The 27,797-nt window shown below is 53.6% G+C and overlaps 1 protein-coding gene across 1 annotated transcript in view; it reads left to right on the top strand.

The window, feature by feature from the left end:
• The window catches only part of CTNNA1 (catenin alpha 1), a 208,911-nt gene that overhangs the window by 147,026 nt on the left and 34,088 nt on the right, over positions 1 to 27,797 (top strand). Inside the window, exons 10-11 of the mRNA XM_064161488.1 lie at positions 801 to 893; positions 24,529 to 24,685. Coding sequence (XP_064017558.1) covers positions 801 to 893; positions 24,529 to 24,685 — 250 coding nt within the window. The remainder of the gene's footprint in view (positions 1 to 800; positions 894 to 24,528; positions 24,686 to 27,797) is intronic.

The following is a 27,797-nucleotide window of genomic DNA, read 5'->3' as shown; positions in this document are numbered from 1 at the left end:
GGGTTAGGAGGGACCCCACAGATCATCTAGTTCCAACCATCCTGCCATGGCCAGGAACACCTCCTGCTAGACCAGGTTGCTCAAGGCCTCATCCAACTTTGACCTTGAACACCTCCAGCAAAGGGGCATCGAGACTCCATGATGGGTTACTGGTGATTGCTGGGAGCAGGCAAAGAACTTCCCTACAAGGGGAAGTAAACCCCAGTTCTAACATCTGTGTTTTGCTTGCTCCCACACAGGTGGCCAACTTAGCCTGTTCTATCTCCCAACAACGAGGAAAGAGTGAAATTAACTCCCAGTTCTAACATCTGTGTTTTGCTTGCTCCCACACAGGTGGCCAACTTAGCCTGTTCCATCTCCAACAACGAGGAAGGAGTGAAATTAACCCCCAGTTCTAACATCTGTGTTTTGCTTGCTCCCACACAGGTGGCCAACTGAGCCTGTTCCATCTCCCAACAACGAGGAAAGAGTGAAATTAACCCCCAGTTCTAACATCTGTGTTTTGCTTGCTCCCACACAGGTGGCCAACTTAGCCTGCTCCATCTCCAACAACGAGGAAAGAGTGAAATTAACCCCCAGTTCTAACATCTGTGTTTTGCTTGCTCCCACACAGGTGGCCAACTTAGCCTGCTCCATCTCCAACAACGAGGAAAGAGTGAAATTAACCCCCAGTTCTAACATCTGTGTTTTGCTTGCTCCCACACAGGTGGCCAACTGAGCCTGTTCCATCTCCCAACAACGAGGAAAGAGTGAAATTAACTCCCAGTTCTAACATCTGTGTTTTGCTTGCTCCCACACAGGTGGCCAACTTAGCCTGCTCCATCTCCAACAACGAGGAAGGAGTGAAATTGGTTCGCATGTCAGCCAGCCAGCTCGAAGCCCTGTGCCCACAGGTGAGGAAGAGCATAAGAGCATAAGACAGACCCTAACAAACAGGGCAGCTGGTCCTGTTCAGTGCACATCTTGGCCTCTTAGTGCTGTCTGTGGACTTGCTGCAGAGCTTCACTTTTTCCTTAGCACCTGTAGAGAACGAAATGCAGTGTAGGCTTGGAGACCTACCCACTGTAAAGTACCTGACAAAGGAATTAGTGAGGGGGAAAAAAGTCCTTTTTCACTTAATAGCTCTAATTCCATTTGGCCAGAACATTCAGCAAGCCAGTAAAGTGGGGAGGCTTTGCTGGTTTACCCTGCACAGTTGTGTCACAGGGAGATGTCTTCTGAAGTTGTTACCACTACTCCTGTGCATGCTCTTAAGATGAATTATAGATAAGTTATGTTTTGCCTGAGTAGAATATAAATACATCCTCCCCCAAAAGAAATCAAATAGATCTTCACAGAGCAAAATGAAGGGAAGCTGGCAGGAAGTGAACCTGGTCTGAACCTGGCTGAAACCACCTTTTAATTAATAACCTTCTAAAGGAAACAAGGAAATGAAGTTCCTCTGGGTGTTAGGTTATCCTCTTCCATTTTGACAGCCCTGATGTTTCAAATGTCAGCAACCAGATACTTGGATGAACCCCTGAAGACTACAGTGCACTGTCAGCCCTTGTAATTCCCAGCTCTGAATGCAGCAGGAAATTCAGATCTAAACCAGCCAAACAAGCTGCTCTTGTTAACGAGGAGCTGGTGGAAAATACATGCTCCAAAAATCAGTCCAGTGACATTTGGTGAAAGTAAGGTCTATTACAGCAAGGTTATTTGGAAGCTGTTCAGGCTTCCCCATATTTATTGGCCTTTTTAAAACCAGGTTTAAAGGAAGAGAAATATGTTCACCTGTCCCTGCCTCAGCAGGAGGGGAGTTTGGAGGCAGTAGGTGCAGGAAGCTTGAAGAGCAGAGCTGTTTTTCCCTTTTATTACTCTTAAGTGACAGGGTGAAGATTCCAACCTTGGTGATTCTAAAATAGGAATCTGCATATAAAATATTGAGTACTGTCTAGGAGGTCTTCTGTCCTGCTGGGGTGGACATTTGTGCTTCACAGATTCATAGAATGATTTGGCTTGGAAGGGACCTTAAAGATCATCCACCTCCAACCCCTCTGCCGGGGGCAGGGGCACCTCCCACCAGCCCAGGTTGCTCAAGGCTTTATCCAGCCTGGCCTTGAACACCTCCAGGGAGGAGGCATCCACAGCCTCCCTGGGCAACCTGTGCCAGTGTCTCACCACCCTCACTGGAAAGAATTCCTTCCTCATTTCCAATCTAAATCTGCTCTCCTCAAGCTTCAATCCATTCCACCTCCTCCTATCACTACAAGCCCTTGTCAAAAGTCCCTCCCCAGCTCTCCTGGAGCCTCTTTTAGGTACTGGAGAGCTGCTCTCAGGTCTCCCTGCAGCCTTCTCTTCTCCAAGCTGAACACCCCCAACTCTCTCAGCCTTTCCCCACAGGGGAGGTTCTCCAGCCCTCTGATCATCTTAGTGGCCTTCTCTGAACCCTCTCCAGCGCTTCCATGTTCCTCATGAATCTGGGGCACCAGAACTGGAGGCAGTGCTCCAGCAGAGTGAAGGGGAAGAATCCCCTCCCTGTCTTGCTGCTGCCCCTGCTTTGGATGCAGGCAGCACAGGGCTGCCTGCTGGGCTGCCAGCACACCTGGGTCACACTCCTTGTGTCAGCCCCTGGGGCTAGTGCCTCAGCTGTGTTGGCTGTGCAGTTCTGTGCCTCCTGCATCTGGGGCAAGTGGTGTCTATGGCTGGTGGAAAGCAAAGGTCAGTTCTTAGAGTGGGAGCAAAGCATGTGGAAGCAAAAGCTTTTAAAAATACATCTTACCTGGTAGAAGGTCTTGCAGCTTCCTACAGGAACCAGCTAGGCTGGCTGGAATGCTTGGAGTTATCACCAAACTCCTGGTGTCTAATGTGTGTGTTGGTCCAAACAAGCGCTGATGCTTTGGAAAATCAGCACCTTAAAGAGAGCTTTGCTTAGAATCTCAATGTTTCTGGTAGCTGTCCAAGTCTGTGGGGGTGTTTTCCCCTCCTTGATGCTGAAATTGGGTGTGCTTCAAACTCTCTCTCTTTGCTTTTCCAACAACCTACCTATTTAAGTCAATCCCCCTTCATAAAATAAACACTGTGCCAGTCGACGTGAAGTAACGAGCAAACTCCTGTCCCCAAAGCACTCCCCAGAGCTGCTGAAGTGCAGTGGTTAACCTTTGCCTTCAGGGATTATGGATAATGTATTTAACAGGCCCTGGAAGCTTTGATTATCTACAAATGGAGCAGGCCTCTAACTAGAGGATTTGGGCTGTACAAAGGTCACATCCCAGCCTCCGAGCCTGCACTTTTAGATGCTCCTCTCCACAGTCTTGCTTTAATTTCAGGGTTGTCACCAAGAGATTAGGAAATGACACTATAGATGTTTGTAGCACTTGAAAGAGGGCTTTTAAGTTCCATTACATGTTCTCTGGTTGAGTCCTTAATGCTCTGAGAGTGTTTAAACATGTTGCAGATCCTGAGAGCTAATGAGGGGCACTTGTCTAAACTGTTTTACAAATGGCATCTGTGTTTTCTCCTCACAACACAGAAAGCTGCCTTGTGCCAGCCTGAAGTGACACAGCACACTTCCATCTTCCTCAGCAGCATCACTGCACCCTCCCCAAACTTTGCTTGTTCTCTAAGAACCTCTAGGTATAAAGAGTCAGGAACGTTTCCTTTTTCAGGCAGTTACCTGTTTATTTGGCAGTTTATTCCTGACAACATTCACAGCTGTGCTCCTCGAGTCTATTCAGGTGGCTGTGATGAGCAAATGGAATCATAGAATTAACAGGTAGGAAGAGAGCTCCAAGCTCAGCCAGCCCAACCTAGCACCCAGCCCTGCCCAACCAACCAGACCATGGCACTGAGTGCCCCATCCAGGCTTGGCTTCAACACCTCCAGGCACAGCCACTCCACCACCTCCCTGGGCAGCCCATTCCAATGCCAATCACTCTCTCTGCCAACAACTTCCTCCTAACATCCAGCCTAGACCTGCCCTGGCACAGCTTGAGACTGTGTCCCCTTGTTCTGTTGCTGCTTGCCTGGCAGCAGTGCCCAACCCCACCTGGCTGCAACCTCCCTTCAGGTAGCTGTAGACAGCAATGAGCTCTGCCCTGAGCCTCCTCTGCTGCAGGCTGCACCCCCCCAGCTCCCTTAGCCTCTCCTCACAGGGCTCTGCTCCAGGCCCCTCCCCAGCCTTGCTGCCCTTCTCTCAACACCTTCCAGCACCTCAACATCTCTCTTGACTTGAGCAGCCCAGAACTGGACACAGCACTCCAGGGGTGGCCTGAGCAGTGCTGAGCACAGGGGCAGAAGAACCTCCCTTGTCCTGCTGCCCACACTGCTCCTGAGCCAGCCCAGGATGCCATTGGCTCTGCTGCCCACCTGGGCACACTGCTGCCTCACCTTCAGCCTACTATCCACCAGCACCCCCAGCTCCCTCACTGCCTGGCAGCTCTCAGCCACTCTGTCCCCAGCCTGCAGTGCTGCTTGGGGTTGTGGTGGCCAAAGTGTAGAACCTTGCAGTTGTTCAGTCTCCTCCCCTTGGCCTCTGCCCAGCCATCCAGCCTGGCCAGATCCCTCTGCAGGGCTCTCCTACCCTCCAACAGCTTGGTGTCATCTGCAAACTTCCTGCTGCTGGACTCAATCCCCTGCTCCAGAGCATCAATAAAGACACTGACCAGGCCTGTGCCCAGCACTGATCCCTGGGGCACAGCACCAGTGCCAGCTGCCAGCTGGATGTGGCACCATTCACCACCACTCTCTGGGCCCAGCCCTGCAGCCAGTTCTTGACCCATATCAGAGTGAATCTGCCCAAGGCACGAGCTGCCAGCTGTGCCAGGAGCTGCTTGGAATGTGTGAATTAAGGACAAAACACAGATTTAATTCACCATTATCTGCTGATCTACCTCCTTTTTTTTTTGCTCAGGGAGGATTTCTCCAGGAAAATGCTGAACTCACAGTCAAGTCAGTCAGTAATTACAATAAGTCTCTGCAACTCAAGTGCCTCTGTCAATACCACCCAGAAATGTGATGTATGAAAGTGAATTCAAGGTATTGCTGTGGTTGCAAAGATGAAACGGAGATTTAATGCACTCGAGTCCCAGGTAGCCTCTTAAACAGCGTGGCTGAGTAGAGGCCAGTCTGAGAGCAGGGAATTCCAGGGGTAAAGAATGATTTCTGCAGAAATCAATCCTTAGAGTTAATTATAAAAGCTGTGTCTCCAGTAGAGCACTCACTCAGTCCCTCGCCATAAAGGAGGCTTTGGGAGCCCGCAGCAGCAGCAGGGAATGTGCCACCCTTCAGAGTGCTCAGGCAAAGCTGGGGAAGTCTGTTGCAGGAAGGAGAAGATGCAGAAAGTTTTTCACCTGAAAAGTCTCTCCAGAATCACAGAATGGCTAAGGCTGGAAGGGACCTCAGAGATCATTCCCTCCATGGGCAGGGACACCTCTTAACTGAACTTGGTTGTCCAATGGCTCATCCAGCTTGGGCTTGAACACCTCCAGGGAAGAGGCATCCACGAGGACTCTGAGCAGCAGTTTCTGGAGAAGAGGAGGCTCAGAGTTGGCCTCATTGCTGCTTACAACTAACTACCTGCAGGGAGGCTGTAGCCAGGTGGGGTTGGGCTCTGCTGCCAGGCACCCAGCAACAGAAGAAGGGGACACAGTCTCAAGCTGTGCCAGGGCAGGTCTAGTCTGGATGTTAGGAGGAAACTCCTGGCAGAGAGAGTGATTGGCATTGGAATGGGCTGCCCAGGGAGGTGATGGAGTCTCTGTGCCTGGAAGTGTTGAAGCAAAGCCTGGCTGGGGCACTTAGTGCCATGGTCTGGTTGATTGGCATGGGCTGGGTGCTAGGTTGGGCTGGGGGAGCTTGGAGGTCTCTTCCAACCAGGTTCATTCTATTCTGTTCTATTCTATATGTCTCACCACCTTTGTACTGAATAGCTTCTCCCTAAGATCCAGTCTAACCCTGTGCTCCCTCACCTTCAAACCATTCCTTCTTGTCCTGTCTCTAGACACCCTTAGGAAAAGTCCCTCTGCAGCCTTCCTGTAGGACCTCTTCAGGTACTGGAAAGCTGCTCTGAGCTCTCCCTGGAGTCTTCTCTTCTCCAGGCTGAACAACCCCAGCTGTCCTCACAGCAGAGGCCCTCCAGCCCTTAGCTCATCTTTGTGGCCCTCCTCTGGACCTTCTCCAGCAGTTCCATGCCCCACGATGGGGAAGCAAGCAGTTAAATTCCTTTAGTATTGCTGGGGATCAGCTCTTCCTGAAGAGTAGCATCACCCCTCATGTTTGTGAGCCCCCAGCCAGTGAGCACAGGAGGTTGAAGACTTAGTGTGGTACTCAGAGCTCTCTTTCAACGTAGAAGGAGCTGTAGCCAGCTGGGTGACTCGTGTTAGTCTGGGTGTGCAGGGGAGGAAGGAGGCAGTGTTAGGAGGTCACTGATGGCTTTCATGGTGAAGCCATGGCTGACAAGCCTGCCTGAGTTCTCCTTTGGTTTTGAGGACATGCATTGCTAGAACTCTGCAGATCAAGGTCAGAGAACTTTGTCCAGCATCTAGCAGGAGTTCCCTGCTGCCTCATGCCTCGCCCAGGTGGTGAGGGAAGCAGGTCAGCCTGTGGGGGCGTTAAGGTGGAGGAACCAAAGTCCTCCAGTTAAGTGTTTGTAAAGGGAAAAAAAAATGCTGAAGCTGTCTTTCCTGATGGCAGTGGAAAAGTACTGCTGGGAACTGCTTGGAACTGTTGCCTGTGCTTCCATTTGCCTAGCAGAGCACTGGGGGAAGCTTTCTTTGCCCCCTTGCTCCACGCAGAGCTTGCCAGCGGTAAATTAGCGCAAAGAGTTTATCTCAGCTCCACCAAACCTGGATCCTCACTCCTGACTCTGCCTTCTGAGTCCTCTTTCCAAGAAGTGCTTGCTTTGGGAGCCTGCAAATGCTGTTTTGTAACAAGGTTTTGCATTAAAGATGTCTGAGGAGGGAGCAGAACCATCGGAGTGTTTCTGATCATACAAGCTGGAGGTGTTTAGCAAGCAACGGTGAAGATGCCCCAGCACAGCTCTTGAAAGGGAGGAGTGTTGCTCCAGCCTTTTGATGTGACAGTCTGCTGTCACTTGCAGCTGCTCTTACCAGCTCTATGTTGACTTGCTGACGCTTTAAAGCCTCTCTGAAGTTCATCTCTCAACTTCTAACCCGAGCTGAGAGTTTTGGAAGGTAATTGTGGAGTAGAATTGCTATCAGGTTGGCTGTTTGCTTCTGCCTCGCCCTTGGGACTCATCATCTGCTGGGGGTGTGCTGCAGGAGCAAGGTAGTTTCTGCACTTCCTTGGGGTGGACATGCAAGACTTGTTCTCTCTTCTGGAAGGCTCTCAGCCCAGTGCTGGGCCTTTCCCATCTGCTGGCCAGACAGCCCATCCTCCTGAGAGGCTCCCCCTCTACACCCCACCTGGAGCTATGTGTCCAGGTCTGGAGTCCCTGTTACAGGAGAGATCTGGAGGTGCTGGAACATGACCAGAGAAGGGCCATGAGGATGATCAGAGGGCTGGAGCAGGACAGGTTGAAGGAGCTGGGGTTGCTCAGTTTGGACAAGAGAAGGCTCTGAGGAGAGCTTCTTGTAACCTTCCAGTATTTGAAGGGGGCTGAGGGACTTTGAGAATGTTGGTAGTGATAGGACTGGGAAAATGGAGCAAAACTACTCCACTCAGTCCTGTCACTATCCAACATCCTAAAAAGTCCCTCCCCAGCATTCTTGTAGCCCACTTCAGATCCTGGAAGGCCACAAGAAGGTCACCTCAGAGCCTTCTCTTCTCCAGACTCAACAGCCCCAACTCTTTCAGTCTGTGCTCACAGCAGAGCTGCTGCAGCCTCTCAGCATCCTCCTGGCCCTGCTCTGGACACTCTTCAGCATCTCCACAGCCCTCTTGTCCCAGGGGCTCCAGAGCTGGATGCAGTACTCCAGGTGGGGTCTCAGCAGAGCACAGCAGAGGGAGAGAATCCCCTCCCTGGCCCTGCTGGCCACACTTCTGCTGCTGCAGCCCAGGCTCTGCTTGGCTTTCTGGGCTGCAAGTGCACACTGCTGGCTCCTGTTGAGCTTCTCCTCCAGCAGCACCCCCAAGTCCCTCTCCTCAGGGCTGCTCTCCAGCCCCTCACTGCCCAGACTAGATCGGTGCTTGGCATTGCTTTGACACAGCTGCAGGACCTTGCCCTTGCTCTTGTTGCACCTCCTGAGCTTGGCTTGTGCCCACCTCTGCAGCCTGTCCAGCTCCCTCTGGATGGATCCTGCCCTCCAGCCTGGGCAGCAAACTTGCTGAGGCTGCACTCAGTGCCTCTGTCCATGGCACCCACAGAGATGCTGACCAAGACTGGTCCCAGGACTGATCCCTGAGGGACTCTGCTTGTCACTGCCTCCACTTGTCCATGGAGCCATTGACAGCCACTCTGGGTGCAGCCACCAAGCCACTTCTGTATCCATCAGTGCTCCACCCATCAAACCCATGTGTCACCAGCTTGAATACCTTGAACCTCACGAGGCTGAATGAAGCCTTGAGCAACCTGGGCAAGTGGAAAATGTCCCTTCCCATAGCAGGAGGGTTGGAACTGGGTGATCCTTGAGGTCCCTTCCAGTTGTGTGATTGTGTGAGTGGGCTCTGTGCCTTGCCTAGCCCAGCCTGGCTGAGCAGCCCCGGCACGCTTGGCTGAGTGCTGCCCATGAAGCAGGCTCCAGACAGTCCTGGGATTAAATTACATTGCCTTTTGATTATTATTTCTTTTTGGGAATGAAAATAAATTGCCCTTTTCTCCTATTAACATCTTCTTTTAATAATTGCTGTTCCACATCCTTAACCTTCCAATTCTGCAATGCGTGCAAAGCAATTTGCTGCTTATAGATTTCTGATGAGGCAGATGGGTTGCATGTGCTGAGCACACCTACTGACACAGAGAGGCAAAATAACCAGAGCAGGAGGAGCTCCAGGCACAGCTTCCAGAGAGCACACACATTAAAAACAAAACACTTCTCTGTTCCTGCACTTTGGCCACAACAGCCCCAAGCAGCGCTACAGGCTGGGGCCAGAGTGGCTGAGAGCAGCCAGGCAGAGAGGGAGCTGGGGGTGCTGGTGGATAGTAGGCTGAAGGTGAGGCAGCAGTGTGCCCAGGTGGGCAGCAGAGGCACTGGCATCCTGGGCTGGCTCAGGAGCAGTGTGGGCAGCAGGACAAGGGAGGTTCTTCTGCCCCTGTGCTCAGCACTGCTCAGGCCACCCCTGGAGTGCTGTGTCCAGTTCTGGGTTTCTCCATTGCAGAGAGCTGCTGAGGTGCTGGAAGGTGTTGAGAGAAGGGCAGCAAGGGATGGGAGGGGCCTGGAGCAGAGCCCTGTGAGGAGAGGCTGAGGGAGTTGGGGGGGTGCAGCCTGCAGCAGAGGAGGCTCAGGGCAGACCTCATTGCTGTCTGCAGCTACATGCAGGGAGGCTGTAGCCAGGTGGGGTTGGGCTCTGCTGCCAGGCAGCCAGCAGCAGAAGAAGGGGACACAGTCTCAAGCTGTGCCAGGGCAGGTTCAGGTTGGATGTTAGGAGGAAGTTCCTGGCAGAGAGAGTGATTGGCATTGGAATGGGCTGCCCAGGGAGGTGGTGGAGTGGCCGTGCCTGGAGGTGTCAAAGCCAAGCCTGGATGAGGCACTTAGTGCCATGGTCTGGTTGGTTGGCCAGCCTGGGTGCTAGGTTGGGCTGGAGGATCTTGGAGGTGTCTTCCAACCTGGTTGATTCTATGATTCAAAGTTCCAGCATCTCAGAGAAATCAGAACCCCCTCCCCTCCAATCCACCCCCTCAGATCAGCCAACCCCAAGTGTGACTGGCAGGCTTCCTCTCCTCCCTGAGTCCCCCCTTCCCTGGGGGCTGCTGGAGAAGGAGATAACTTCATTTTCCTTGCAGTTAAGAGACTTAACAACACAGAACAATTGTGTGTGTGTCCCTCCTCCTTTTTTTTCTCCTCTCTGAAAGCCTGTCAGATAGTTTGAATGTACTAATGAGCAGATCTGTCTCCAGACTGTTTAATTACAGGTGCTTGAAGCATTTTATTGGCATGGAGTAGGAATACTTCTATTAAAAACTTAACACTTGGGTTGCAGTTTTGTGTTGTGCAGGCTTTGCTGTGAAGAAGAGGCAGCAGAGGACAGGAGTGGCCATCAAAGAAACAATATCAGGAGCTTGAGCAGTTACTGATGCATAAAAACAGCAGCAAAGACAGGAGGAAGGGATGGGATTCTGTAGAAGGAGATAGTGGGTAAGGAGCCTGTTGTTTTTCCTTGCAGGCACAGTGTGAGCTGTGCAGTGCAGTAGCAGAACAGCTTCCAGAGAGTCCCTCAAACCCCCAAAGCCTCCAGCACTTGAAGTCAGTGAAATACAAAATGAACACAAATGGACACCAAAAGCAATAGCACTGAAGTTCTTGCTCTCATCAGACCCCACCTGGAGCACTCTATCCACTTCTGGTGCCCCCAGCATAAGTGGTACATGGAAGTGCTGGAGAGGATCTAGAGGAGGCTACCAAGATGATCAGAGGGCTGCAGAACCTCCCCTGTGAGGCCAGGCTGGGAGAGTTGGAGCTGTTCAGCCTGGAGAAGAGAAGGCTGCAGGGAGACCTCAGAGCAGCCTGCCAGTACCCAAAGGGGGCTCCAGGAGAGCTGGGGAGGGGCTTGTGACAAGGGCTTATAGTGACAGGATGAGGGAAAAAGGCTTTGAGCTGGGAGAGGGGAGAGTGAGACTGGAGATGAGGAAGAACTTCTCTGCAGTGAGGGTGGGGAAACACTGGCACAGGTTGCCCAGGGAGGTTGTGGATGCTCCCTCCCTGGAGGTGTTCAGGGCCAGGCTGGATGAGACCTTGGGCAACCTGGGCTGGTAGGAGATGTCCCTGCCCATGGCAGGGGGCTTGGAACTGGATGATCTTTAAGATCCTTCCCAACCCAAAGCATTCTGTGATCCCTTTAGCTTCTGCATTGCCTGGCACTATATATTCCCAGTCTTTGGCTCCAAATGGAGATGCCTTTTCTGTCTGTGGGGAGCTTGACAGGATAATTATCTGTTCATAATATGCAACCAGTAAATAATTTGACAGCAGCATGTGCCAAACTGGAAAGGGTCGTGGTGTTCCAGTAACAGCATCTGTGGGTCATTATGGCACTGTAACAACGAGAGTAAATCACAGAAGAGCTCTGCAGAGGTTCCTCCAGTCACTCTCTGCCTGTCTGGCAGGAGAGGGAAGTGCTCAAAGTCCCTTTTATACTCTGGAACAAAGTGTTGGGTATCAAAGCAAACTTTTCCTCCTTCTCGTGGTGCCTCAGAGCCTGTACACTTGCTGGTCACTGCCATTACAGCTTGTGACAGTGCAAAACAAGCCCTGGGGGTGTTTTGCTCGCAGGCATTTCAGCTCAGCAGAGCCTGCAGAGTGCTTTTTGCTGTCTCAAAGCACGTGGAGGCTTAGCACACACAGACATGTGGGTGCAGAGCCAGCCTTGGATGTAACAGGAAGCGACTGAGGTGTCCTGAAGCTTCTTCCCCACTCACAGCAAAGTGCAGTTAGGAGCAGGGAAGGAGACATGAGCAGGGTGGATGCTGCCCCTCTGCTCTGCTCTGCTCTCCTGAGACCCCCACCTGGAGTCCTGCATCCAGTTCTGGTGCCTCCAGCATAAGAGAGACATGGAGCTGCAGGAGCAGGCCCAGAGAGATCTCCTTCCTGTAAGAGTTACTCCTGCTTTAGAATCATAGAATCAGGCAGGGTTGGAAGGGACCACAAGGAGCAGCCAGTGCCAGCCCCCCTGCCATGCCCAGGGACACCCTACCCTAGAGCAGGCTGCACACAGCCTCAGCCAGCCTGGCCTCAAACACCTCCAGCCATGGGGCCTCAACCACCTCCCTGGGCAACCCATTCCAGCCTCTCACCACTCTCCTGCTCAACAACTTCCTCCTCACCTCCAGCCTCACTCTCCCCACCTCCACCTTTGCTCCATTCCCCCCACTCCTGCCACTCCCTCACAGCCTCAAACATCCCTCCCCAGCTTTTTTGTATCCCACTAGAGATGCTGGCAGGCCACAAGAAGGTCACCTCAGAGCCTCCTCTTCTCCAGACTCAAAAGCTCCAACTCTTTCAGTCTGTGCTCACAGCAGAGCTGCTGCAGCCTCTCAGCATCCTCCTGGCCCTGCTCTGGACATTCTCCAGCATCTCCACATCCCTCTTGTCCCAGGGGCTCCAGAACTGGCTGCAGGACTCCAGGTGGGGTCTCAGCAGAGCAGAGCAGAGGGGGAGAATCCCCTCCCTGGCCCTGCTGGCCACACTGCTGCTGCTGCCGCCCAGGCTCTGCTTGGCTCTCTGGGCTGCAAGTGCCCACTGCTGGCTCATGTTGAGCTTCTGGTCCAGTATAGAGGGACATGGAGCTGCAGGAGCAGGTCCAGAGTGGGGCACAAAGATGGTCGGAGGGCTGGAGGACCTCCACTGTGAGGACAGGCTGAGAGAGTTGAGGTTGTTCAGCCTGGAGAAGAGAAGGTTTCATGGAGACCTTAGAGAGCCTTCCAGTTCCTGAAGGGGGCTTACAAGAAAGCTGAGAAGGGACTTTTTGCAAGGGCTTGCAGGGATAGGATGAGAGGGAATGGACTGAAGCTTGAGGAGGGGAGATTAAGTGTGGAGATGAAGAAATTCTTTCCAGTGAGGGTGGGGAGACACCACAACAGGTTGCCCAGGGAGGTAGTGGATGGAACAGGTTGCACAGGGAGGTTGTGGATGGAACAAGTTGCCCAGGGAGGTAGTGGATGGAACAGGTTGCACAGGGAGGTTGTGGATGGAACAGGTTGCACAGGGAGGTTGTGGATGGAACAGGTTGCACAGGGAGGTTGTGGATGGAAGAGGTTGCACAGGGAGGTAGTGGATGGAACAGGTTGCACAGGGAGGTTGTGGATGGAACAGGTTGCACAGGGAGGTAGTGGATGGAACAGGTAGCTGAGGGAGGTTGTGGATGGAAGAGGTTGTACAGGGAGGTTGTGGATGGAACAGGTTGCACAGGGAGGTAGTGGATGGAGGTTGTGGATGGAACAGGTTGCACAGGGAGGTTGTGGATGGAACAGGTTGCACAGGGAGGTTGTGGATGGAACAAGTTGCTGAGGGAGGTAGTGGATGGAACAGGTTGCACAGGGAGGTTGTGGATGGAACAGGTTGCTGAGGGAGGTTGTGGATGGAACAGGTTGCACAGGGAGGTAGTGGATGGAACAGGTTGCTGAGGGAGGTTGTGGATGGAACAAGTTGCTGAGGGAGGTAGTGGATGGAACAGGTTGCACAGGGAGGTTGTGGATGGAACAGGTTGCTGAGGGAGGTTGTGGATGGAACAGGTTGCACAGGGAGGTAGTGGATGGAACAGGTTGCTGAGGGAGGTTGTGGATGGAACAGGTTGCACAGGGAGGTTGTGGATGGAACAGGTAGCTGAGGGAGGTTGTGGATGGAAGAGGTTGTACAGGGAGGTTGTGGATGGAACAGGTTGCACAGGGAGGTAGTGGATGGAACAGGTTGCACAGGGAGATTGTGGATGGAACAGGTTGCACAGGGAGGTTGTGGATGGAACAGGTTGCACAGGGAGGTTGTGGATGGAACAAGTTGCTGAGGGAGGTAGTGGATGGAACAGGTTGCACAGGGAGGTTGTGGATGGAACAGGTTGCTGAGGGAGGTTGTGGATGGAACAGGTTGCACAGGGAGGTAGTGGATGGAACAGGTTGCTGAGGGAGGTTGTGGATGGAACAGGTTGCACAGGGAGGTTGTGGATGGAACAGGTAGCTGAGGGAGGTTGTGGATGGAACAGGTTGCACAGGGAGGTAGTGGATGGAACAGGTAGCTGAGGGAGGTTGTGGATGGAACAGGTTGCACAGGGAGGTCGTGGATGGAACAGGTTGCTGAGGGAGGTTGTGGATGGAACAGGTTGCACAGGGAGGTAGTGGATGGAACAGGTAGCTGAGGGAGGTTGTGGATGGAAGAGGTTGTACAGGGAGGTTGTGGATGGAACAGGTTGCACAGGGAGGTAGTGGATGGAACAGGTTGCTGAGGGAGGTTGTGGATGGAAGAGGTTGCACAGGGAGGTTGTGGATGGAAGAGGTTGCACAGGGAGGTAGTGGATGGAACAGGTTGCACAGGGAGGTAGTGGATGGAACAGGTTGCTGAGGGAGGTTGTGGATGGAACAGGTTGCACAGGGAGGTAGTGGATGGAACAGGTTGCACATGGAGGTTGTGGATGGAACAGGTTGCACAGGGAGGTTGTGGATGGAACAAGTTGCACAGGGAGGTAGTGGATGGAACAGGTAGCTGAGGGAGGTTGTGGATGGAACAAGTTGCACAGGGAGGTCGTGGATGGAACAGGTTGCACAGGGAGGTCGTGGATGGAACAGGTTGCACAGGGAGGTAGTGGATGGAACAGGTTGCACAGGGAGGTAGTGGATGGAACAGGTTGCTGAGGGAGGTTGTGGATGGAAGAGGTTGCACAGGGAGGTTGTGGATGGAACAGGTTGCACAGGGAGGTAGTGGATGGAACAGGTTGCACAGGGAGGTAGTGGATGGAACAGGTTGCACAGGGAGGTAGTGGATGGAACAGGTTGCACAGGGAGGTTGTGGATGGAACAGGTTGCTGAGGGAGGTTGTGGATGGAACAGGTTGCACAGGGAGGTAGTGGATGGAACAGGTAGCTGAGGGAGGTTGTGGATGGAACAGGTTGCACAGGGAGGTAGTGGATGGAACGGTTGCACATGGAGGTTGTGGATGGAACAGGTTGCACAGGGAGGTTGTGGATGGAACAAGTTGCACAGGGAGGTAGTGGATGGAACAGGTTGCACAGGGAGGTAGTGGATGGAACAGGTAGCTGAGGGAGGTTGTGGATGGAACAAGTTGCACAGGGAGGTAGTGGATGGAACGGTTGCACAGGGAGGTAGTGGATGGAACAGGTTGCACAGGGAGGTAGTGGATGGAACAGGTTGCTGAGGGAGGTTGTGGATGGAACAGGTTGCACAGGGAGGTAGTGGATGGAACAGGTTGCACATGGAGGTTGTGGATGGAACAGGTTGCACAGGGAGGTTGTGGATGGAACAAGTTGCACAGGGAGGTAGTGGATGGAACAGGTAGCTGAGGGAGGTTGTGGATGGAACAAGTTGCACAGGGAGGTCGTGGATGGAACAGGTTGCACAGGGAGGTCGTGGATGGAACAGGTTGCACAGGGAGGTAGTGGATGGAACAGGTTGCACAGGGAGGTTGTGGATGGAACAGGTTGCACAGGGAGGTTGTGGATGGAACAGGTTGCTGAGGGAGGTTGTGGATGGAACAGGTTGCACAGGGAGGTTGTGGATGGAACAGGTTGCTGAGGGAGGTTGTGGATGGAACAAGTTGCACAGGGAGGTAGTGGATGGAACAGGTTGCTGAGGGAGGTTGTGGATGGAACAGGTTGCACAGGGAGGTTGTGGATGGAACAGGTTGCACAGGGAGGTCGTGGATGGAACAGGTTGCTGAGGGAGGTTGTGGATGGAACAGGTTGCACAGGGAGGTAGTGGATGGAACAGGTTGCTGAGGGAGGTTGTGGATGGAAGAGGTTGCACAGGGAGGTTGTGGATGGAACAGGTTGCACAGGGAGGTAGTGGATGGAACAGGTAGCTGAGGGAGGTTGTGGATGGAACAGGTTGCACAGGGAGGTAGTGGATGGAACGGTTGCACATGGAGGTTGTGGATGGAACAGGTTGCACAGGGAGGTTGTGGATGGAACAAGTTGCACAGGGAGGTTGTGGATGGAACAAGTTGCACAGGGAGGTAGTGGATGGAACAGGTTGCACAGGGAGGTTGTGGATGGAACAAGTTGCACAGGGAGGTAGTGGATGGAACAGGTTGCACAGGGAGGTAGTGGATGGAACAGGTAGCTGAGGGAGGTTGTGGATGGAAGAGGTTGCACAGGGAGGTAGTGGATGGAACGGTTGCACATGGAGGTTGTGGATGGAACAGGTTGCACAGGGAGGTTGTGGATGGAACAAGTTGCACAGGGAGGTAGTGGATGGAACAGGTTGCACAGGGAGGTAGTGGATGGAACAGGTTGCACAGGGAGGTAGTGGATGGAACAGGTTGCACAGGGAGGTTGTGGATGGAACAGGTTGCACAGGGAGATTGTGGATGGAACAGGTTGCACAAGGAGGTCGTGGATGGAACAGGTTGCTGAGGGAGGTTGTGGATGGAACAAGTTGCACAGGGAGGTAGTGGATGGAACAGGTTGCACAGGGAGGTCGTGGATGGAACAGGTTGCACAGGGAGGTCGTGGATGGAACAGGTTGCACAGGGAGGTTGTGGATGGAACAGGTTGCACAGGGAGATTGTGGATGGAACAGGTTGCACAAGGAGGTCGTGGATGGAACAGGTTGCTGAGGGAGGTTGTGGATGGAACAAGTTGCACAGGGAGGTAGTGGATGGAACAGGTTGCACAGGGAGGTAGTGGATGGAACAGGTTGCACAGGGAGGTAGTGGATGGAACAGGTAGCTGAGGGAGGTTGTGGATGGAACAGGTTGCACAGGGAGGTAGTGGATGGAACAGGTAGCTGAGGGAGGTTGTGGATGGAACAGGTTGCACAGGGAGGTTGTGGATGGAACAAGTTGCACAGGGAGGTTGTGGATGGAACAGGTTGCACAGGGAGGTAGTGGATGGAACAGGTTGCACAGGGAGGTAGTGGATGGAGGTTGTGGATGGAACAGGTTGCACAGGGAGGTTGTGGACGGAACAGGTTGCACAGGGAGGTCGTGGATGGAACAGGTTGCACAGGGAGGTTGTGAATGCCCCCTCCCTGGAGGTGTTCAAGGCCAGGCTGGATGAGACCTTGAGCAGCCAGGGCAGGTGGGAGCTGTCCCTGCCCACGGCAGGGGAGTTGGAACTGGATGATCTCGAAGGCTCCTTCCAACCCAAAGCATTCAGTAGATCTGTGAATCTACGATTTGAGCTACAACTGGAGGCATCCCTTAGAAGCTGAAGCCTCCCTGCTGCAGGAAGCCAGGAGGTGGGGGAAGGCAGCTGGCAGTGACCTGCTGGAAGCCCCCCGGGGAGCGCTGGGCTGGGAGCAGAGCACTGCAACCGCTGCCCGAAACAAAGCGCCGATAAAAATAGGCTGTTTGCTTGCCAGGCTTCATTTCCTCCTGCAGGGCTCTGAATGGCCCTGCCTGCTTCCTCCTCTGCTTTCTGAGCCTTCAGTGAGTCACTGAGCACACTGCTCCATGGCAGCAGTGGGAAAAGCTCTGCAGCCTAGAACATTGCCCCGACATTGCCTACGTTTCAGGTGGGCTGGACCTGTTCTTCCTCTGGTTTGAGCTGTAGGTACCTGGAGATCTCCTTCCTGTGAGAGTTACTCCTGCTTTAGAATCATAGAATCAGGCAGGGTTGGAAGGGACCACAAGGAGCAGCCAGTGCCAACCCCCCTGCCATGCCCAGGGACACCCTACCCTAGAGCAAGCTGCCCACAGCCTCAGCCAGCCTGGCCTCAAACACCTCCAGCCATGGGGCCTCAACCACCTCCCTGGGCAACCCATTCCAGCCTCTCACCACTCTCCTGCTCAACAACTTCCTCCTCACCTCCAGCCTCACTCTCCCCACCTCCAGCTTTGCTCCATTCCCCCCACTCCTGCCACTCCCTCACACCCTCAAAAGTCCCTCCCCAGCTTTTTTGGAGCCCCCTTCAGATGTCACAAGAAGGTCCCCTGGGAGCCTCCTCTGCTCCAGCCTGCACAGCCCCAACTCTTTCAGTCTGTGCTCACAGCAGAGCTGCTGCAGCCCTTAGATGTGTTACTCAGTGCTTTGTGGCTTTGGAGAAGAATTAGTGTGCTTTGGTCAGTCCCTTCCCCCCTGCCCCCACCAGTCATTTGGAGGTGATAAAGAAGTCAGAGTCCTGCTCCACACAGCCAACTTCCCTTTTCCCATGTCTCAGCCTTTGCTGGAAAATGCATCAATCACTCCGTGCTGGGTGGCAGGCATCATGTAAGAGCATATTCACTCAGTGGGTAGTCTGCAGGGGTTTCTGGGGGACCCTTGGGACATTCCCTCAAGCAGAGGTGTGGCACATGGCACAGAAATGCCAGGCTGGGCAGAGGGAAGGCTTTTGTCGCCCCTGCTGGAGCAGAAGGTTGTGACCACGTTGCAGCTGTGCTGCTGATAGCAGGAGTGGTGAGCTGTGCCTGCTGCCTGCAGTTCCCTCCCAGCACACACCTGCCTGGAAGGGTTTCCTCAGCTGGAATTTGGTCTTCACCTCCACAGTGACGCTTGAAAGCCTTCCATTTGCTCCCCAGTTGCCCACATCTCCAGCACTTCTGGCTGCTGTCCAAGCCCAGGAGACAGCTGTTTGGAAGACAGATCTTACAGACTGGCCTTGCTTGGCCTTTCTTTTCAGTTACCTTTGCCTTAGCCATGCCATTCTGCTGTTGTAGTGTATAACAAAACCTTCTTTTCTTCAGCTGGCAAGCTGCCTGTTGGGAGGATGATGGCACAGGTTGTGCCTCCTGCACTGAGATTGGTGCTGATGCCCTGTGTGAGTGTCTGGAGCACTTGCAGAGCCCTGTGTCCATGACAGCTCTTCCACTACATGTGAAGAGTTGCTTACTGCAGGCATCTGGGCTTGAACATGTGCTGTTGACAAGGATTAATTGTTCAGACTGATGCTGCTGTCCAGACACACATCAGGCAGGTACATGAGCCATATGTTCCTTCAGCATTCATGCTGACCTGTCTCAGTGCTTCAAGGATGCTTTCCTATCTGATATTAGCCAAGGCAGCTAGAAGAGAGCAGGAGGAGATGTCCTGACCCTGCTGTCTCCATCCTCTCTGTCTCAGTACTTGCAGTTAGTAGCAGGAGGAACTGTCCTGACCCCTGCTCTCTCCATTCTCTCTGTCTCAGTACTTGCAGTTAGTAGCAGGAGGAAGTGTCCTGACCCTGCTCTCTCCATCCTCTCTGTCTCAGTACTTGCAGTTAGTAGCAGGAGATGTCCTGACCCCTGCTCTCTCCATCCTCTGTCTCAGTACTTGCAGTTAGTAGCAGGAGATGTCCTGACCCCTGCTCTCTCCATCCTCTGTCTCAGTACTTGCAGTTAGCATCAGGAGGAGATGTCCTGACCCCTGCTCTCTCCATCCTCTCTGTCTCAGTACTTGCAGTTAGCATCAGGAGGAGATGTCCTGACCCCTGCTCTCTCCATCCTCTCTGTCTCAGTACTTGCAGTTAGCATCAGGAGGAGATGTCCTGACCCCTGCTCTCTCCATCCTCTGTCTCAGTACTTGCAGTTAGCAGGATGAAAGCTGAGGCAGATTTCTGGGGCATTGTCTGGTTTACCTTTTTGTTTCCAGAGCACTTGTTAGAATCATCAAATGCTTTGGGTTGGAAGGGACCTTTAAAGGTCATCTGGTCCAGCCCCCCTGCAGTCAGCAGGGACATCTGCAACCAGAGCAGGTGGCTCACAGCCCCAGACAACCTGACTTAGAATGGTTTCAGGGATAGGGCATCTCCTGCCTCACTGGACAACCTGGGCTAGGCTTTCACCACCTTCAGTGTCAACCATTTCTTCCTTCTCTCCAGTCTGAATCTCCCTCCTTTAGTCCACACCATCACCCCTTTGCCTATCCCAGCAGGTCCTGCTCAAAAGTCTGTCCCCAGCTTTCTCTTCAGCCCTTCAAGCACTGCAAGGTCACCAGAAGGTCTCCCTGGAGCCTTCTCTTCATCCTGACCAAGCCAAGCTCTCTCAGCCTGGCCTTACAGCAGAGCCCTTCCAGCCCTGCCAGCATTACTGTGGTCCCTTCAGACCCTGCTCCAACAGGTCTGTGCTGAGGACTCCAGAGCTGGCCCCAGCACCGCAGGGGGGTTCTCAGCAGAAGCAGCAGAGAGGCAGAATCCCCTCCCTGCCCCTGCTGATAACCATTCTCATGGTGCACCCCAGGATGTGGCTCTTTGGATTCATCTTTCTCATGGTGCAGCCCAGAGTATGGTTCTTTGGATTCATCTTTCTCATGGTGCAGCCCAGGGTATGGCTCTTTGGATTCATCTTTCTCATGGTGCAGCCCAGGCTATGGTTCTTTGGATTCATCTTTCTCATGGTGCAGCCCAGGGTATGGTTCTTTGGATTCATCTTTCTCATGGTGCAGCCCAGAGTGTGGCTCTTTGGATTCATCTTTCTCATGGTGCAGCCCAGAGTATGGTTCTTTGGATTCATCTTTCTCATGGTGCAGCCCAGGGTATGGCTCTTTGGATTCATCTTTCTCATGGTGCAGCCCAGAGTATGGTTCTTTGGATTCATCTTTCTCATGGTGCAGCCCAGGATGTGGCTCTTTGGATTCATCTTTCTCATGGTGCAGCTCAGGCTATGGCTCTTTGGATTAATCTTTCTCATGGTGCAGCCCAGGGTATGGCTCTTTGGATTCATCTTTCTCATGGTGCAGCCCAGAGTGTGGCTCTTTGGATTCATCTTTCTCATGGTGCAGCTCAGAGTGTGGCTCTTTGGATTCATCTTTCTCATGGTGCAGCCCAGAGTGTGGCTCTTTGGATTCATCTTTCTCATGGTGCAGCCCAGGGTGTGGCTCTTTGGATTCATCTTTCTCATGGTGCAGCCCAGGGTATGGCTCTTTGGATTCATCTTTCTCATGGTGCAGCCCAGGGTATGGCTCTTTGGATTCATCTTTCTCATGGTGCAGCCCAGGGTATGGCTCTTTGGATTCATCTTTCTCATGGTGCAGCCCAGAGTGTGGCTCTTTGGATTCATCTTTCTCATGGTGCAGCCCAGGGTACGGCTCTTTGGATTCATCTTTCTCATGGTGCAGCCCAGAGTGTGGCTCTTTGGATTCATCTTTCTCATGGTGCAGCAGGGCAGATTTACCTTTCTAAAAGCTCTTTCTGGTTTGAAACATCCCTTTGATGGGTGTTGCAAGGCTTTTTGGGGGGGACTTTCAGGCCTTGAGAACCATGAGCTAACTCTGATCTTCTGTATGAGTGAGGGCAGCACAGCATAGACCTTGGCTGGCAGCAGGGCCTTCTGTGAAGGGCCCTCCTGGCTGCCACAGCAAGTGTGGCTTCAGTGGCTGGTTTGAGGGAGGGGAAGCAGCAGAGGACTCCACTTTCTTCATGAAGCACCTCTGCTGTGAGCACAGACTGAAAGAGTTGGGGCTGTGCAGGCTGGAGCAGAGGAGGCTCCCAGGTGACCTTCTTGTGGCCTTCCAGGATCTGAAGAGGCCTCCAAAAAAGCTGGGGAGGGACTTTTGAGGCTGTGAGGGAGTGGCAGGAGTGGGGGGAATGGAGCAAAGCTGGAGGTGGGGAGAGTGAGGCTGGAGGTGAGGAGGAAGTTGTTGAGCAGGAGAGTGGTGAGAGGCTGGCATGGGTTGCCCAGGGAGGTGGTTGAAGCCCTGTCCCAGGAGGTATTTAAGGCCAGGTTGATTTGTGACCCAGGCTCACAGCCTCCATCTCCAGAGGCAGGGTGGGAGGGTGGAGAGAAAGGGCAGCAGAGCTTTGCTGTGGGTTTGCCTGGGTGGCTGCTGATTCCTAGCATCCGTTGGGTGAATCAGCCTCCTTCTGCCCAATTCAGTCCGTGCCAGCCTGATGTGTTTGCCATCACCATCACTTCCCTCCTTAGCCACTTGGATTCTTTGTGACACTGGGAAATGAAGCAAGTAGAGGAAGTGGATTTGGGGGACTCAGGGACATCTGCTGCTTGCCTGTTTCGTTCAGAGGCTTGGTGGAACTCAGGGTGCTGAAGAGGAGAAGAAAAATGATATGTTGAAAACTCGTTAAGTTAATCAGTTCTAACTCCCTGGTGCTTGAAAACAGGGTTGGGGTTGTTGTGCTGCTCTGGCTGTGGATGGTTTCTCCTGCTTGGTGTGTTTCCAGGTCATGCTGCTAAAGCATAGTGTAGCCAGAACAGCAGCAGGCTCTGAGATTGCTTTCTTCCTGCACACAGAGAGACTTCTTTGCTCCTTTAACTGCCCAGAGAGGTGATACAGCACAAACTTTGCTTCCCAGCAGTGTGTGTAGACTTTGTTCTGCTTTGGAAAGAAAAAGGATCAGGAGTAAAATAAGCACAAATCCAGGCTGGGCAAAGAGTGGCTCGAGAGCAGCCTCCAGGAGAAGGACTTGGGGGTGTCAGTTGGTGACAGACTCCCCAGGAGCCAGCAGTGGTCTCTGGCAGCCCAGCAGGCAGCAGCACAGGGAGGGGATTCTGCCCTCCTGCTCTGCCCCTCTGCTCTGCTGGGGCCTCTCCTGCCTCATGGACATGGAACTGCTGGAGAGGGTCCAGAGGAGACCTCAAAGGTGATCAGAGGGCTGGAGAACCTCCACTATGGGGACAGGCTGAGAGAGCTTGGGATGTTCAGCCTGGAGAAGAGAAGGCTCCAGCAAAACCTTAGAGCAGCCTTCTAGGACCTGAAGGGGCTCCAGGAGTGCTGGGGATGAGCTTTTGACAAGGGCTTGTAGTGATAGGATGAGGTGGAATGGATTGAAGCTTGAGGAGAGCAGGTTTAGATTGGAAATGAGGAAGATCTTTCCAGTGAGGGTGAGGAGACACTGGCACAGGTTGCCCAGGGAGGTTGTGGATGCTTCCTCCCTGGAGGTGTCCAAGGCCAGGCTCTGGGTGAAGCCTTCAGCAACCTGGGCTGGTGGGAGGTGTCCCTGCCTGTGGCAGGAGTGTTGGAGCTGAATGATCCTTGAGGTCCTTTCCAACCATTCCATGAATCTGTGCAAATAACCTTTGAAGGAAATGAGTAGAGAGCTGTTGAGGGAGGAGCATCAAATTGAATCCTCTCCTCCTGCCACATGCCTAATCTGACTCTGCAACAGCTGTAACAGAGATCTGAAGGTAGTCTAACAATTTCTGCCAAGGTACAGAGTACAGCTGCAAGGTAAGGATGACAGAGGTGAAATCCATCTTTAATTCTGTATTTGCATAGTGTTTCTACTTTCAACTCTCCAAGAGAAAGCCTTCTTTGACCTTTTTTTTCCTCAGGTTCTGTCAAGTAGCTTAGGAGATGGAGCTTCCAATGGACTAAATGTCATCCTGCCTGAAATACCTAACAGCACAATCTGCTCTCAGAAAGCAACACCTTCTTAGCAGCAGCTGTTAAAGCAGGCTGAAGCTCACTCCTGTGAATACTTGCCAAGTGTTTTGCTTGTAATGGCTAACCCTAGTAGGTGTGGAAGCAGGTGTGAGAGCAACAGAATGAGCACTGCTGGGTTTCAGCATTAACCTCCTGAAAACTTCCTGCACTCCCTTGCTTTGCTCTTGAGTTCTTTGAAAGATGACAGTGATGAGGGCACAGAGTCTGCTCAGCAGGTTTGCTGCTGACACCAAGCTGGGAGGCTTGGCTGAGACAGCTGAAGGCTGTGAGGCCATCCAGAGAGACCTGGGCACAGAGGAACCAGATGAGGTTCAACAAGGACAAGTGCAGAGTCCTGCACCTGGGGAGGGAGAATAAACTGCACCAGTCCAGGCTGGGAGGTGATCTGCTGGAGAGCAGCCCTGTGGAGAGGGACCTGGGGGTGCTGGTGGAGAGCATCCATGACACAGCAATGTGCCCTGGGGGCCAAGGAGGCCAATGGGATCCTGGGGTGTATTAGGAGGAGTGAGTCCAGCAGATCAAGGGAGGTTCTCCTGCCCCTCTACTCTGCCCTGCTGAGACCTCATCTTGAATACTGCCTTCAGTTTTGGGCTCCCCAGTTGCAGAGGGACAGGGATCTGCTGGAGAGGGTCTAGGGGAGGGCTGTGAGGATGATGAGGGGACTGGAGAGCACTGCCTGATGAGGAGAGGCTGGGGGCCCTGAGGCTGCTTAGTCTGGAGAAGAGAAGACTGAGAGGAGATTGAATCAATGTCTGGAACTCTCTGAGGGCTGGGGGTCAGGAGTGGGGAACAGGCTCTGCTCACTGGTCCCTGGGACAGGACAAGCAGCAATGGATGGAAGCTGCAGCACAGGAGGTTCCAGCTCAGCACAAGGAGGAACATCTTGACTGGAAGGGTCCCAGAGCCCTGGCACAGGCTGCCCAGAGAGGTTGTGGAGTCTCCTTCTCTGGAGCCTTTCCAGACCTGTCTGGATGTGTTCCTGTGTGCCCTGAGCTAGATTGTGTGGTCCTGCTCTGGCAGGGGGATAGGACTGGATGATCTCCTTGGGTCCCTTCCAACCCCTAACATCCTGTGAGCCTGTGGTCCTGTGTGAAAGGAGGCTGGAGTGAGGAGGGGAACAGCCTCTTCTCCCTGGTAGCAAGTGGCACAAGTGAAGGAAACAGTTTCAAGCTGCACCAGGGGAGGTTTAGGCTGAATATTAGGAAATATTTCTTCACTGAAAGAGTTCTCAAACGTTGGAATGGTCTGCACAGGGCAGTGGTGGAGCCACCATCCCAGGGGGTGCTACGGTGCCATGTGGAACCTGGTGCCCAGGGACATGCTTTAGTGTTGGGCTTGCGGTGCTGGGTTGAAGGCTGGACTGGATGAGCTTGGAGCTGTCTTCCAGTCAAAGCTGGGCAAAGGCTGGGGCAGTCACTGTTTCTTGAAGGGCACACTTCAATATCCAGAGGTATTTTGCAGGTCATCAACGCTGCCCTGGCTCTGGCTGCTAAGCCCCAAAGCAAGCTGGCCCAAGAGAACATGGATCTCTTCAAGGAGCAGTGGGAGAAGCAAGTGCGAGTGCTGACGGATGCTGTGGATGACATCACCTCCATTGATGACTTCCTGGCCGTGTCAGGTGAGCAGAGCTTCCACCCCAGCCATGCCCACTGCTCACCCAGCTCAGCCCTGCCAAGGGATGGCTTCCACATGTCCTGTGGAGTCTGCTGGGGGCACTCTGCACCTGGCAAGCAGGGGGAGGAGAGGGATTGTCATAGGGCCAAGTTCAGCAGGTAGCCTGGAAGCCTGTCCCTGGGGACTGCTCAGGCTGGAGCAGAGGAGGCTCCCAGATGACCTTCTTGTGGCCTTCCAGGGTCTGAAGAGGGCTACAAAAAAGCTGGGGAGGGACTTTTGAGGCTGTCAGGGGGGATGGAGGGGATGGAGGACTGGGGGGATGGAGCAAAGGTGGAGGTGGGGAGAGTCAGCCTGGCCATGAGGAGGAAGTTGTTGGTGATGAGAGTGGTGAGAGGCTGGAATGGGTTGCCCACGGAGGTGGCTGAGGCCCCATGGCTGGAGGTGTTTAAGGCCAGGCTGGCTGAGGCTGTGTGCAGCCTGCTCTAGGGTAGGGTGTCCCTGGGCATGGCAGGGGGGTTGGAACTGGCTGCTCCTTGTGGTCCCTTCCCACCCTGACTGATTCTGTGATTCTGTTCTGTGATTCTGTGTGCACAAAGAGTTGCAGCTCAGCAGCCAGAGCAGCTTCAGCACAGGGGCAGACACTTCACACCTGCAGGTTTGGGATTGCTGCCTTGGCTCCCCTCAGCTAGCTGCTGCACACAGACCTCACCAGGGCAGCAGTGCAGAAGGGATGAGCACATCCCAGGGGTCAATGGTTTGATGTCCAAATGGAGACAGGTGACAAGTAGTGTCCCTCAGGGTCTGTACTGGGACCAGTGCTCTTCAGTAGCTTCATCTCTGGTGCCCACAGGGAGATTGAGGCACCCTCAGCAAGTCTGCAGATGATAGCAAGCTGAGTGATGTTGATCAGGCTGAAGGATGGGATGTGAGCTGTCCAGAGGGACCTGGATGGGCTGGAGAGGGGGGCTGAGGAGAACCTCATGAGGTTCAGTGAGGCAAAGTGCAAGGTCCTGCACCTAGACCTGGGCAATCCTCATCGTCGGTCCAGGCTGGGGGATGATGAAATTGAGAGCAGCCCTGCAGAAGAGGACTTGGGGTGCTGGTGGGTGAGAAGCTGCACAGGAGGCAGCATTGGGCACCTGCAGCCCAGAAGGCCACTAGCAGCCTGGGCTGCATCCAAAGCAGTGTGGCCAGAGATGGAGAGAGGGGATCCTACCACTCTGTGCTGGGGAGACCTCACCTGCATCCAGCTCTGGGGCCTCCAACACAGAAGACACATGGACCTGCTGTAGCAGATCTAGAGGAGGCCACCAAGGTGATCAGAGAGCAGAAGCACCTCTCCTGTGGGGACAGGCTGGGAGAGTTGGGGCTGTTCAGCCTGGAGAAGAGGAGACTCTGGGGAGACCTTAGAGCAGCCTTCCAGTACCTGAAGGGGGCTACAGGCAGGCTGGAGAGGGACTCTTTAGAGGGGCCTGTGGAGACAGGATGAGAGGCAATGGTTTCAGACTGGAGCAGGGAGATTTAGGTTGGACATCAGGAGGAAGCTCTCCACAGTAAGAGTGGTGAGACACCGGAACAGGCTGCCCACAGCCCTTGAGACGTTCAAGATCAGCCCTGAGGTGGCCCTGACAGCCTGCTCTAGTTGGAGCTGCCCCTGCTGACTGCAGGGGAGGTTGGACAGGATGCCCTTCGAGGGTCCCTTCCCACCCAGTGCAGTCTGTGAGCCTGTGAACGTGTGAGTCAGGGGAAGGAGTCTGTCTGTGTTGGAGTCGTGAAGCAGCACAGAGGATGAGCCCTCAGTTCACTTTGGGCTCCTCTTATGTAAACAAAATGAAGAGCAAACCAGAGTCACACAAGTTAATTACAGCAAAGCTGTTGGTGCAGAAATGTGCTGTGAACGTTTTTGACTATCTCAGCTTTGGGAAAATGATGAAAGGATCATTAGGAGGGAGCAATAATTCCACTTGGCAGAGAGCTTGCCAAGGTCGTCTGCTCCAGCAGCAGCGCCGCTAAGGCTCACTGGTGGCTGCTGTCACCTAGAAATGAGGGGGGCACTGTTCTGTCCACACCCTCTAATTGTGCTCTGCTCAAAGGCCATATTGAGAGAACCACCTGAATTGTGTCTGCAGTGGTGTTCAGGCTGCTGCCATAAACTAAGGAGCTGATTTTGCTGGTGTAGGTGAGCTTGGGCATCTCAAATTCCAGCTGTAAAGAGAGACTGGACAGGAGGCAGGCTGGAGTCAGGAGTGCCAGCTGGGAAATGTAGATCCCAGAGTCCCAGCATGGCAGGGTTGGAAGGGATAGCTGCAGATCATCCAGCCAGCCCCCACTGCTGAATCAGAGGCACCCACAGCAGCTTGCCCAGGATAACAGTGGCTGGGGAGGGAGGTGTTGGAAGCTCTCCAGAGCAGGAGACTCCACAACCTCTCTGGGCAGCCTGCTCCAGGCCTCCAGCACCCTCACACCAAACAACTTTCTCCTCCTGTTCAGATGGAACCTCCTGGCTTCCACTTCGTGCCCACAGCCCCTTGCCCTGTCCCTGGGCACTACTGACAAGAGTCTGCCCCAGCCTCTTGCCCCCCACAGCTCCTTTAGCTGGTGCTGAGCATTGCTCAGCTGTCCTCTGGGGCTGCTCTTCTGCAGGCTCTCAGCCCCAGGGCTCTCAGCCTCTGCTCCTCCCAGAGCTGCTCCAGGCCCCTCAGCAGCTTGATAGCCTTTGCTGCACTGTCTCCAGCAGTTCCCTCTTGAACTGGGGAGCCCAGAACTGGACCCAGCACTCCAGAAGTGGCCTCACTAAGGCAGAGTAGGGGTCAAAAATGAAGGTCCTGCATTAAAAAGAAGCAAACCCAGCCCAGGTTCGTGTGGCAAGTCCCCCCTGTCCCTCACCTGTTGCACTGTGGTGCCCTGGGTTCTGAGTCACAGTGTTTGCAGTGAGCATGGACACAGAAGGTGGCTGCAGGTCCCAGCTCTCTGCCTGCCTGGCCCTGCAGTGGTGAGTGAGATCACACAGCTGTGAGGAGCCTATTTTGGGGGAAATCTATTTAGAGACAATTGCCTGCTGAAGTTCAGGGCTCCACCAGTGAACAGCACATCTCCAAGGGAGCAGGCTGCTGGGC

Source organism: Pogoniulus pusillus, chromosome 22, assembly GCF_015220805.1.
Source record: "Pogoniulus pusillus isolate bPogPus1 chromosome 22, bPogPus1.pri, whole genome shotgun sequence".
In the NCBI taxonomy this organism is placed as follows: domain Eukaryota; kingdom Metazoa; phylum Chordata; class Aves; order Piciformes; family Lybiidae; genus Pogoniulus; species Pogoniulus pusillus.
This window is presented reverse-complemented; position numbering and strand designations above follow the sequence as displayed.